At 38.2% G+C, this 13,872-nt stretch overlaps 1 protein-coding gene across 1 annotated transcript; it reads left to right on the top strand.

Annotated features, from left to right (window-relative positions):
* Positions 1-2,086: 2,086 nt before the first annotated feature.
* On the top strand, positions 2,087-3,714 carry LOC141843031 (D-galacturonate reductase-like). Its single transcript, XM_074731046.1, has 4 exons — positions 2,087-2,421; positions 2,506-2,749; positions 3,061-3,240; positions 3,472-3,714. Exons 1-4 carry the CDS (start codon positions 2,087-2,089, stop codon positions 3,712-3,714), a joined length of 1,002 nt encoding a protein of 333 aa, XP_074587147.1.
* The last annotated feature ends 10,158 nt before the right edge of the window (positions 3,715-13,872 follow it).

Genomic DNA, 13,872 nt, shown 5'->3' with positions numbered 1-13,872 from the left:
AGGACCTCCTGGCCGTGTTTCAATGGGCACGGGCGTGTGCCCAAACAGAAGATCAACAAGCCAGGGCCGTGCCTCACAGGCACGGGCCGTGCCAAAATCCCCTCAGCAGCAGCCAGAGGCCGTGTCTCAAAGACACACCCGTGCTTCAAAACAGAAACCAGCCAAGTCATGGCCGTGCCTCACAAGCACGGCCGTGTCTTCATCATGGAGCTAGCCACTGCTGTTGGCCGTGCCTTCCAGGCACGGCCGTGTGCCAGAACAGAAGAGTCCAAGCAGCAGGCCGTGCCTACAAAGCACGGCCGTGTCCAGCAATTGAGCTCCAGACAGTGTGTGGCCGTGCCTCCCAGGCACGGCCGTGCCATCAAACAGAAGGAAGACAAGTCTGGACCGTGCCTAATAGGCACGGCCGTGCCCCAGAACAGGAACTTCACAGCTGCTGGCCGTGCCCCCAAGGCACGGCCGTGCCTTCTCCTTTGCCAGAAGCCAACACAAGGCCGTGCCTCCCAGGCACGGCCGTGTGCACGGGGGCGTGCTGCTTCGAACCCTGCACTATAAATAGGTCTCTAATGAGACCTAGGAAAGGGGGGAGACTTTGGAGAGCCACCGGAGTTGTTCTAGAGCCGCCGACGCCTATTTCGGAGGAAGATTCGACGATCCATCACCGATCCGACTGCTCCAGACCATTCTCATCCCATCTACGCAGAGATTTCACTCCGAGGAAGAAGATAAGTCTAGTTTCCTGCATTTCTTTGTATACCTTTGGGAACGAGATGTATTCTTTCTTTCCTTTTGGATTGTATTCTCCACACTATGGAGTAGATTTCCCTAGATTCTAGGATGTAGGATAAATCAGATGTAATGGATGATTGTATTTGGATTTGATTAATCTACCGTTTTCTATGAAATACTGTGCATTGCTTTGTGGATTTATGCTTGTACTTGATGATAAATTATGTTGTGTGAATCCATGAGGGTAGGGATTTACTATGAATTGGGGAATCATTAGGCCGTATACCGGGGCGCTCTGTAAAAGGGGCAGACCTTGAACCGGGCGAGATTCCGAGGGGTTTCCTAATACATAGTTGAATTCCTATGAGGGATAGTTAGCGGTCATTCGTTATTGGGGAGAGATCTGTAAAAGGATATCCTGTGACAGGGGATAGGGTTCTTTTAGTATTTCCGGGGCGCCTGAGTGACACGGGCAGACCTTGAACCGGGCTTCTAGAACCGTTTCAAACCAATAACGAGTGACGTAAGAACACCAATGATTTAATTCGAGGATACCTGACGAGGTTGAATTGGATAATTTGGTTGACATTCCTACAATTGAACAGTTATTGAGGAAAGGTAGAGGATCCAAGTCGATTAATCCATTCTCTGAGGAGTCCGAAATCCTAGGATCGCTTCACCCATCAGTGTCACAGTCGATCCCTTTCTCTGCCTTCTAGGATAAAGCACTTTAGAACACTCCCATCTCCCCCACACAACTCATGATCTATATTCTCTCCACCTTTTTGTGCTAGATTTAGTAAGTAGTTCCACGGTCCCTGTGGATTCGATCTTTTTATTACTTGACGACATTCCGTGCACTTGCGGAAGGCTATCAAGTTTTCGTCAAATTTTACGTTGAATATTACTTTCGTCGTAAATTTGATGATAAATTCGCTTATTCGTCGTCAAATGGTGACGAAATTGGCGACAAAAAATTGATTCATCCCAAAGTTGTAATGAAACTAAATTCATCGTCAAAATCATTGTAAATTGACGATGTATATTAAATTTATCGTAAATTTCATCGTTAATTAGTGACGAAAATAATTCATCGTAAAATTTCATTAAAAAAAACTGTATTTTTTAGTGTTAGCACATTCCTATATTGCACTAGGCGACAAATGGGAAATCCGCATGGAATCCCACAAAACGATGGATGAATCCGAGGGAGGCACAGTTTTTTTAATATCGGCGATCTGATGCCGGCCATCTCACTTGATTGGTTCGACTGCTAGACGACAGGAATTTTAATATATATAATTGCATATATATCTAACGGAAGATCATGATCTCCTCCCCGATCGATCGATTCCAAATGGCGAGCTGTAATAGCATTCCGACGGCGGAGCTGATCAGCTGCTCCGACGCCGGCAGCCGAGTTGCCATCCCCCTCGTGGGCCTGGGCACGGCGGCCTACCCGTTCGCGCCGGAGACCACCAAGCCCGCCATCCTCCACGCCATCGAGCTCGGCTACCGCCACTTCGACACCGCCTCCCTCTACGGGTCCGAGCAAGCCCTCGGCGAGGCCATCGATGAAGCCCTGCGGACCGGCCGCCTCCGCTCCCGCTCCGAGCTCTTCATAACCTCCAAGCTCTGGTGCACCGACGCCCACCCCCACCGTGTCCTTCCCGCCATCAGAAACACTCTCAGGTGCGCCGCCACAAACTCTAGCTCGCACCGCCAGTACTATCGACCTCCACGCACACCTGATTCAACACCGATTGCATGTTTCAGGAATCTCAAGCTGGAGTTCCTCGACCTGTATCTCATCCACTGGCCGATGTGCTTGAAGCCGGAGGCGGCCCCTTTCCCGGTGCACGCCAAGGACATCCTTCCGCTCGATCTGAAATCCGTCTGGGAGGCCATGGAGGCGTGCCAGAGGCTCGGCCTGACGAGGTCCATCGGCGTCAGCAACTTCAACACCACCAAATTGCAGGAGATGCTACAGTTTGCCAAAATCCCTCCCGCCGTCAACCAGGTTTATCTTCAAAATAATAATAATTATTATTATATATAGGATTATGTTAATTTGCGCGTCATGCAGTAAGCTGATAGAAGATTCCGGATGTCCGAAAGTGTTCCGCACGTCCAGAGTAGAAACAGTATTATTTTTTAATTTTTTTATTAAGTTATTTAAGATTTTTCTTTTAGGATTTAAAAGTTGGATTATAATAATAAGTATAAAAAAAATTTAAAATTAAAAAAATTTAGTTGTTTACGAGATATGTAGGATAAAAAGTATTGGATAACAATCTAGCATACCCAGTGAGCAACTAAATTTTTGTGCAGGTCGAGATGAATCCTGCGTGGCAGCAGAAGAAGCTAAGGGAGTTCTGCAAGGCCAAGGGCATCCACATCACTGCATATTCTCCTCTCGGAGGCCAAACCAGGCCACTCAGCCCTTGTCCAGTGAAGGACTCACCCGTGCTCAAAGACATCGCCGAATTAAAAGGGAAAACTGTAGCTCAGGTTATTTCTCTCATTTACGCCGTAATAGTTATGAATTCGAGTAACAGAAATAATTTCTTGTAACGTAGAATAAGATTATAGGATTTTTTCATGAGACCATGTATTGACAGACAAGAGTATTGTGTATCGGACTCTATTTAATTGGTTGCTATGTTTACCTCTAGAAAAGCTAAGTGCCAAATAAATTTAAAAGGCAACTGAACAAGCAAATCAAATTTTGCATGATTTTAGGTGTCCCTCAGATGGGTGCATGAGCAAGGAGTAAGCATGGTGGTAAAGAGCTTTAACAAGGCGAGGCTGAAGGAGAACATTGAGATTTTCGGGTGGGAACTCAGCGAAGAAGATCGTCATAAGATTAGTCTGATCCCACAGAGCAAGAAGGTTTGCATAAAAGGAATGCTTTCGATGTCTCCGCAAGAATGTGAATTGGAACCACATGACTTGTCTGAGGTAGATGTCTTTGAGCTCGAGTAGTAGTGATATATGATGAAATTTGCTTTTCCTTGGAATAGAATAAAAACTACAAATGTTGTTGTTTCTATGATTTCATTTTAAGGCTCTTTAATTTCCTTTTTCAGGATTTAGGGTTTCTTAATGATAAACCTAATCTTCAATTGTTATGGTTAGAATTATCTTTATAAAACTCTGATTTGGCCTATAAATTCATAAGGTCATTCATCCCTCAAAACTTCAATACTTATTATCTTTATCGGAGCTAATAAGAATAAAAATAGTCAAACAAAAGAAAAATCTACAGCTTAAAGGGAAAGTAACTTAACCTCAAAGAATATTTACTATCAATGAAATAATAAATTCAAGATAAATTATAATACTAGAGTGGCAACTTTTTCATTCATAATTTAGATCACTTAGATAAGCTTCTCTTCGACCACTGACCACTGTTCTATTCAATTTCAGTTATCTCAAATTCTAGCTAATTGATTGAAATTTTGATCACGCAATCCTTGTTTGTTAGCTGTTAGCTATTGTCTACAATTGATTTGATACATGTTCAATTGATTCAAATTCATTTCAATTGATTCAACATCTGCAAGTCGACTGAATTAGATAACATCATGGGCTCATTATTTGGTTGGTTGTGATTCTAATCAACTTAAAAATAGTTTTAATTGACTCAAATCTAATCTGATTGATTCAAAACACAGTTAATCGACTCAAATAAATAAGATTCACTTGAATAGACTAATTTTCTAAATTCTAAAATAGTAGTTTAGTTGATTGTCCAATCAATTCGGTTTAAACAATGTTCTATTTGCAAATAGAAGTATTTGTTTAGTCATTTGAATTACCATTCATTCTGTTGAAATTAAAACAAAACGCTTCTATTTGTGAGTAGAAAATTTTCAATTATATTGACAACCAAGTCAACTCAATTGTTTAGTCAACTAAACTTAAATTTGATCATAAACTCTCACATCTCATATGCCAAAATGTTTACTTTCGAATCTTCTTCCATCTGCTACTGGTCTTGTCTCTAGGTCTTTGTTTGTCTACCAATGGGTCTTGCTTCTAGCACTTCTTTTATCTTTTATGCATCTAGTTAATCTTGTTCTACTAAGACTTCTTCTCTGCCAACTCTTATTGGATTTATCTATTTATCAAGTATTTAATCAACCTTGATCTAGTTTGATGTATCGATTTACTAGCTCCATTATACTTCCTTATTTGTCAACACATGTTAACTTATTTATATGCTAAGTATTTGATCAACTTTGATCTACTTAAATCTTTCAATTATTGCACCTACAATTACCTATTAAGTTTTTGGTATTTATATACTTGACAACCTAATTAAACACACATTAACCTAAGTTAAGCTCGTTAAACACATTCACTTGATCAAACTCGATCTCTAAAGGCACAATTGTACTAACAATCTTTTGACTTCAAGGTAGAGATAGGTTGGATCACTAGAGGGGGAAAAGGGAACAACATGCCTACAAATTTAAAATTCTTTTTCTCTTATTGCAACCTTAGCAAGGACACAATATAACATTAGCAGTAAAACTCATAAACAACAAAGAATACATATCATAAACATGCTATTTTGTTGTGCTGTATGATTCTCTAGAATCGTTATATTCATGGCCAATGACCTTTTTATAGAGTCACTCTCAAAATCCATAACTTATTTTCCTTTTTAGTAAAGTATCAAAGGTGAAGAAACCTCTAAAAGTGAAGAAACCTCTTAGAAAATTAATGCTAAATATAGTATAGGAGATAGTAGGATTAACAACAATAAGACTCAAAGAACAAAGAGATTATAATTTTTCACTTTTGTATATAGAATATTATTGTCTATTTTGAGCCTCTAAACCTCTTTTAAAATCCTACGTGAACTGATTTGCTAGCACAACTTTGTTGATGTGGCATCCATCATCGTTTCTCCAGCTCGTGATTGGTTCTCGCGATGACTATTTCCTTGTAGAATCATCAATCGACTATTTGTCTAGTTCCAATCAACTAGAGAGACTGTTTCTCTTAAGCTTACAATTGAATCATGTGATGGCTCCTTCATCCATATCATAAGTAGACTATCATCAATCATAAATTATCTGCTTTGATCGAATCTTACGGCTTAAGATCTTTTCATGTGATTTCATAGATAACTCCAACTCAGTTGATTGACAACGATTCTTTAGTTGATCAAACTTAGACTCAAAGTGTTTACACTAAGTTCTACAGTTAGTTGGTTCAATCGACTAACCCTTGATCAACTACTCAATTAATGGATAATTTGACTTCGACATACCTATATAAAGACTAAGTCACTGTAGGTTGAATTCTACCCTTCCCCAATTATAAGCTCACTCAACCTCAATTAACACCAATTGCCTTCAACTATTTCCAATAGACTTCCGTTACGTTAGATTTTTCATCCCTGAGACCCAATTCAGGTCCCTTCCCATATTGTCACCCTTGTCGCTTCACCTGTAAACTTTTCTGTCAAGTTTTTCTTCCCTCAAATACACCAAGTCAATTGTCTCCCTATCAATGTCATCCTTTACTCTGCTGGCATCCTTTGCTTGTTTCTTCCTTTGCTTGTTTCTTAGACACAATTACCTTTGATGTTCGTCATCCTGTGGTCCCTTGGATTTTTCACACTTAAGTAGGACCTTGAGTCATTGAGTATTCCATGTGTATATTCCTAAACCCCTCCACACTTAAACACTCAGGTTAAATCATATTGTAAGGTCTAACTTAAATTCCTTAATCAAATATTAAAATCTGTAATCGTATTAGACCACTCATGGTTCCAACATAAATTTTCTTTTTAATGTTCAATAATACATTTAAGTTAGGTTGCAAAATATTACCGTCATTCAAGGTAATGTATAATATTTTAATTTAAATCTCACATTCTCTCTTTCTCTGATGCATGTTAAAAATTAATAATTAAAATATGAAAAGAGTCTTTAAAAAGTAATAATTAAAATATGAAAAGAGTTTAAACATGCAAGCGAATCACAAATGGTACACAAATTGTAGGATAGATTTATTAAAGTGAACAAAGATTAAATCTCCATGAAATTGAGGTAATATTTTTTTTCATCATGATCAATTATAATTTCTCGATTTATCTTCTCATAGATAATCGTGGGACTGACCGTGTGAGACCGTTAAAGTGATGGATTTCACCATTTGTTGAAGTATACAAAAGTTTAAAAAAATATCATTTAAAATTTATTAGGAGACTCTGAATAATTTATTTTTTTTAAAGATTTATTTTCATATTGTAGTAATTATTAAAATGTAACGGTTATAACTATATAACAACTATGAAATCATATCTATTACAACTGCATAACATTTCAATTGTAGCAGTTATTAAATCGTAACTGCTATAATGCACTCAATTGATTCAGGATTTAAATGGAAAATATAAACATGATAATAGTAAGAATAATATTGAAGGATAGTTATGCTATTTTATAAGAGGCGAGACGTGCTTTTGATAAAAAAATTAAAGTGAGGTGCCCTTTAATAATTCGGTAAAAAAGATATGCCCTTTTGATCTCTACCGAAATTAAAATACTCATTAGAGCATGTAAATACACACAAAATTAAGTTAATATTACCTCCTTTTAGGTTATGCCTCCTCCCTAATCTCTACTTCTCCCCTTAAAAAAATATTTTTGCACCATCAAGATTTTAGAAATGGAAAATATTCAAATTCTGTAGTTCTAAAATTTGGCCTCACTTCTAGGGAGGTAAAAGCAACGAAAATCAACTCATAAAATTAAATCTTTTTTTTTTTTAACTTTTGACTAAATTTAATTTATCATCCAGTCACTTACTCACAATGCTAGCTGACTAGAACCTATCTCAGTTGATTAAATCTTATAATGCTCAACCGTCAAAGTTTAGTTTAAAAAGTTATTAAATATTATATATAATTCAAAAAATAATGAAACTTTTTAAAGACATGTATATTGTCATATCTACTAGTGGGAAATATATTTGATTGTTATAGGGAGGCTAGGGAAGGTGAATATTCAATTATTCATATACTTTGTTCTTGTCTATAATTGTGTTAGTATGCAAGCAGAATATCAAAATATAAATGTAGGGATCTATATGCGTCATCAAACAATTTTAATCACATATACGCAGCGAAAACAGGATCCTTCCAGAAGATCCATGTGAAAAACATACTCGTTTGATGATTCTACCTACTAGAATCGAGGTTACCTTTGATGCGAGTCCTTCGCAATCCCGACAGCAACTCTTGCCTTCAAAGGTTCACGGATCTCAGCACGATCAGTGTGTTCGCGCCTCCACGGTATCCACATGAACACTGAGATGGAGAAGAACCAAACTGTGGTGCTAGCCACAAGATAGGGTTCGGCCAAGGTGGTAGAAGAGAAGAGGAAGAGGGAGATCAAGATCACCAAGAACTCCTTCATCAAGAGCCTCTCGCCCATCTTATATCCCACCATGGGATATGAAGGATTTTGACTTTTAGTGATATAAAGAATTAATATTTTATTAACTCTCATGCATCTCATGCATGAAGATCTTTCTCTACTTTTAATGAAGATCATGCATCTCATGCATGATAATCTTTCTCTTCTTTTAAGGAAGATCATGCATCTCATGCATGATAATTTTTTGATAAATTCAAATTGGCTTGTGTGACTTGAGTCCAACTCGAGTCTCATACAATCTGAGTTGACTTGAGTCCAACTCGAGTCCAACTCAATCCGAATTGACACTAAGGGCTAATTCTAACAATAAACACATAATAACACAAATATTTATTATTTTACGTGGTTTGAAATCCATAGTCCTTACTCCACAATTTATGAATCACCAATGAGTCATTCCTGAAATTCCTTTATACTTTCTTCTTCTTGAATGCCTTCTGAAGGTGGAAAAAATATCGTACAATTTAAGCTTACAATGAATAAGAAGCTACAATGTTAAACAAAAGTAATCTACAAGATAGGGTTCTTTTGACTTGCTTTAACTTGAATATTTCTCTTGCTCATGGTCAAAATCCCCCCTTCAAAATGCTTTTAATAGGGTTGTGTGAAAACCATAAGTTAGGATCACTAGAGGGGGAGGGGGTAAATAACAAACCTGCAAATTCAATTTTCTTTCTCCCATTGAAATTTCAACAAGGACAAACACATAAATTAGTTTAAAATAAATAGATAAAAACACACACATAGCAAGAGACACGCCAATTTCAATATGGTTTACAATTCTCTAGAATTACTATGTCCATGGTCCTATGCACTTGAAGTTTACTATTTTTCTCCTCTTTGGTAGCATGCTAGAAATAGAGAAATCTCTTACAATTATCAATTGAATAATACACAGATTAAGAAAAAGTGAAAACACTTAATAAGCCTCCTTTACTAAATGCTTATTATCATGAGCTTGTTGATGTATCAAGGGTTTGATAGACTTAACATCATTTTCGGTCAACTGCTCAATTCTGACTTATTCAGTCGACTTCATCCACAAAGTGTCTTGCTATATGATATTATTGATGTGGTACAATTTTAATTGACTAGATGAACTTTTCGATTGCCCGACCCTTCAATCAATTGGGATCTTAATTTGACTGCCTCATTCGTATGATCTTGATCATGCTCCACATGCATCTTTCGGTCGTTTGGATTCATTTTCAATTGCTAATTGAGTCGGCTCCTTATCTTATCCACCAAAAAGTCTTCTTGTCCTATGGTCTAGTCGCCTACAACACAATTTTCATAGACTGAAGTTTCAGTCGATTGGATAACTTTTCGATCATTCAAAACTTTGACTCTAATCTATTAAAATTGAGTTTGTCTAAGATGAGTTCTACCTTTCACTTAAGTATAGGCTCATGCAATTCATCTCAAAGTAGTTTATCTTGTGCAATCTTCCATTCGACTTCTTATCCTTTGAATGCATCGAGCCTTCCAACTCACTCCTCGTGCTTCCTTCTCACTCCACCAGTGTGTTTTTCTGCTAAGTTTCTCATCCCTCACATGTACTAAGCCTATCAACTCCCTTCTTGTGTCATTTTTCTCAGTTGCTTGCATCTTTTGCTATAAGTGTACCTGTCTCCAATACTCCTCATCCTCTGGTACTTGGGTGTCTCATACCATCCTTTTCTGCTCTTTCATGGACCTTGAGTTATTAGGGATACATGTGCATATTCCTATGTCTTTGCATACTTAGACTCATAGTATATCACAATGCAAGGTCTAACTTAAACTCTTTGTTCAAACATCAAAAGTTGTGGTACTCGGAGTACTAACAACTTGTTCCCAATAGCTACCAATTGTAATCTATGGGATTAGTCAACTGTTAGCTTACCTTAGTTAATTGATTATATCAATTGAATCAATTGAACCTTCAGCTAATCGATTACTTAACTCCCAATGGATATTTGAGTTAATTGATTATATCAATTGAACCTTCAACTAATCGACTGCTTAGCATCTAAATCATCTAGTGATTGTAGTCAATCCTGTTATATCAATGACTCTCTTTCTAGATTTCTACTATCCCAACAATGTGAATTGCTTGACCAACTCAACCATCAGTCGATTAAATCATCAATCCAATCAACTCTAAGGCTGAATAGTTGCCTAAGTCAAGTCTACTTGTAACCCCAAACTATATGTCACTCGTACACTCTCATCTCAGTTAGACTTCTTTGCCAAGAGGCTATACCTTTAGGATCTTCTCATTTGTCAAATATTTGACAACCTTGACTTATCAAGACTTCCCCTACCAAGAGGCTTAACCTTTGGGCCTTCATAATTTGTCCAATTTCAATAATACTTGACATACTAGTATTATAATTTGCCCATTTTTAATCACCCTTAACTTATCAATACTTCTACCTATCTAACCTTATGCCAATTTTGACTTGTTAAAATTTTTAATCATAAGTATTCAATCAATTTTGACTTACCTAGATTTTTTTTTACTTGTAAGTATCTAGTCAATCTTGACTTTCTTATTTTTTTTCTTATCAATTCGTATTAGACTTTCCACTTGCTAACCTTTATTTGATTGTTCTCTTACTAACTCTCGTAGGACTTTCTAGACTATCTTTGTGATGCTTGAAAAATACATTAATCAATTGTTTATTTATTGGCCAACTCGTTCTCCATGCTTTTTATCAACTCATCATTGATTCATCATATTTAATTACTCATCATATTTATGGCCAACTCAATCCAATTAAACAAAATATATAAATGTGTTTCATTATACTTTGGATCGTCGAACTATTTTAGCATTGTCATATATAATAACTTTAGCCAAACTGTCATAAATAATTTAAATCAAATTATTTTATATCATATTAATTTTGAATAAAATTGTAATAGGTTAGAGTAGCTAGGTTTGCTCAAAACTACTATACGAATTTGAAAAGAATTGATTTTTTTTTAATATAACAGTGCACATCTATAATACTTTTGTTAAATAATAGTAATTTTGATCAAAATTAGAATAAGATTATCTTAGGATGAAATACTATTTTATTTTTTTGAAAATTAGATGCTATTTTGACTCCAAAAAATCTAATTTTTGCCCAATTCTAATAGCCATGATAATAAATAAATAATAAAAGAGAAAGGGACGTATAATTAATATGGAATGACCTCACACATCGATGCTGACCAATTATCAAAATAGTTATTTGATTATTAGTCGGATGAAAAATTTAGAAATGAAATATTGCTCGTGCTTTTAAATTTATTCAATAAATGAATCGGGACAAAATCATCCACCTCCGGGATTTATTGAGCCGAAGATCAACATCTTAGATTTGTTGAGCTGATCAGACCGCTAGGATAGTAAATTTCACTTGTTGATGAAAGTATAAATATAAATTTCAATTGAGTGCAAATAAATTTAAAAAGTTTAAAATAATGAAGGGATAAATTAAAGCCCAACTCACGGTGAGATGACGATCGATAGAGCTGTCAAATGTGTCGAATCATAATAGACAGACTAACCTATCAAAAATTAATCATATGATAAGATTAAATAGACTGACCCATAAATTTAATGGATTGAAAAATCTCAACCTAACCGAATCTAAAACATACTGCGAGTTAAATTAAAATTTTTATGTTTAGATTAAATTTAAATAAGTCAAATCAATTGTCTATTAAATTTCTTATTTTAATATGAATAAAAATTAAATTTTTTTAATTCGTGGACTAATCTAAGCTCGTCATGGGTTGATCCATGTCATGTGCTTAGCGAGTCAACTCACCCGAATTTATTTTAAAATGAGTTCATAAAATTTTAATTTAATTTTTTTAAATTATTTGAATTAATTTAACGAATTAATTCAAATTGATGGCTTTAATATTTGATGACTATTGACTCACATGCCCCCTACTCACCTATGCATTCTCCGTCTTCAATTTTCGGATACATAAATTAAGTTAAAATAATTCAAAAGCATATGGTAATGTACAAAAGTGATCTACTGAGCGCCCTATCCTGGGCGTCGCGTGAGCACCTCCGACGTGGAAGCCGACGTGGCTGAGAAATCGCGACGCGCTCGCTCGCCCTCTCTCCCGATTCCTCTTCTCCCGATTCCCTCTTCACGCGATCCCTCTCTTCTCTACTCGCCGCCTCCTTCTTCCCTTGCTCACTGCTGCCCTAAACCCTCGCCGCCGCCCTAAATCCTCGCTTCTGCCCTGCCGCCCTAAATCCTCGCTTCTCCCCTGCTCGCCACCGTCCTCTGCAGAAAACTTAAGTCTTCCTCAGGTATCATCATCTTCTTCCTCTCCTTCTTCTCTTAAGTTTAATTTCGTTGAAGAATTAGATTGCGATCTCAGTTTTGCTTTCATTCTATACTTCGTTGGATTCGATTTCTACATTTAGGTGCAGGTGATTGTGATGAGTGCTAATATGGACTGCTGTCACTGCAGAGAGAGGGTCTCCAAGCTTGTCTCCCAAATCAACAGTAAGAATAATTAACATGTGAAACGACTGATCAATTGTAAATTTAAGTCTCTTTTGGAGAAGTGCTTAAACGACTGATCAGTTTCTGACCCTTCGGCTTGTTCGAATTCATTCTGCATTACAGATTGCAAGTTTCTGACCCTGCGGCGAGCAATGCATGCGAGGTTGCGGTGGCGAGGGGAGAAGAGATCGAGCAGGGGATTGGGGAGAAGAGAGCGAGCAAGGGATCGAGCAGCGAAGAGAGGAATCGTGGCGCGGCTTGACAGCGAGTTAGTGTTTGGAGGAATTGAAGAGGAGAGGATCGCGGCGCGGCGGCGAGCAAGGGAGAAGAGAGCGCCGAGCAGGGGATCGAGCGAAGAGAGGGAAGAGGAATCGCTCAGAATCTCATATATCCTCGCTTTTGCTTTGCCACGCGCGCGCTCCCAGCCAGCTGGCTTCCACCTCAGCGGCGCTCACGCGACGCCCAAAATATGGCGCCCAGTAGATCGTTCCCCTGGTAATGTATTCATAGTTTATTCAAAATATTATAATTTTTTATTTTTGCCACAATAAAATATTTTTAAAATAAGTGTTAATCTATTTTTTCAAAATAGTAAACAAATAATTATATCATTCAAATTTAGAATATATATATATATATATCCTGGGCGACAGCTTCCTGCGCGCCCCGTGAGCGCCTCCATCCGAGCCGTCCGTCCGATCGCCCGATCTGAGCCGTCCGATTGCACAGTATTTCTCCTCGGACCTTCGCCGCTTCCCGCCGCCCGTTCATCGCCGTCCGACCACCGCCGGCCGCCGGACCGGGCCCGTTGGAACCGCAACTCGACGGCGGTCCGGAGGTGGCCGGAGTCCGGCCCCGATTCGGCCGGAATCCGGCCGAATTCCGGCCGAAACCGGCCAACAGACACTGTTGGCCGGTTTCGGGCGGATTTCGGCCGGATTCCGACCGAATCGGAGCCGGACTCCGGCTGCGGTCGACGCGTCGACCGCGGTCGGAGTCCGGCCCCGATTTAGTCGGAATTCAGTCGAAATCGGCCGCTGGTGTCTGGCGGTGATTTCGACCGGAATTCGATCGGATTCCGGCCGACAGTGGCGCCAGGCACCGTTGCCCTTGTTTCGGCCAGAATTTCGGCCGAATTCCGACCCAATCCGGTCGAAATCTGATGCCGAAATGTG

Source organism: Curcuma longa, chromosome 1, assembly GCF_044706935.1.
Source record: "Curcuma longa cultivar G26 ecotype Majalengka, Jawa Barat chromosome 1, ITB_CL_G26_1.1, whole genome shotgun sequence".
In the NCBI taxonomy this organism is placed as follows: domain Eukaryota; kingdom Viridiplantae; phylum Streptophyta; class Magnoliopsida; order Zingiberales; family Zingiberaceae; genus Curcuma; species Curcuma longa.
The sequence above is the reverse complement of the archived record's forward strand: the minus strand, read 5'-3'. Positions and strand labels throughout refer to the sequence as shown.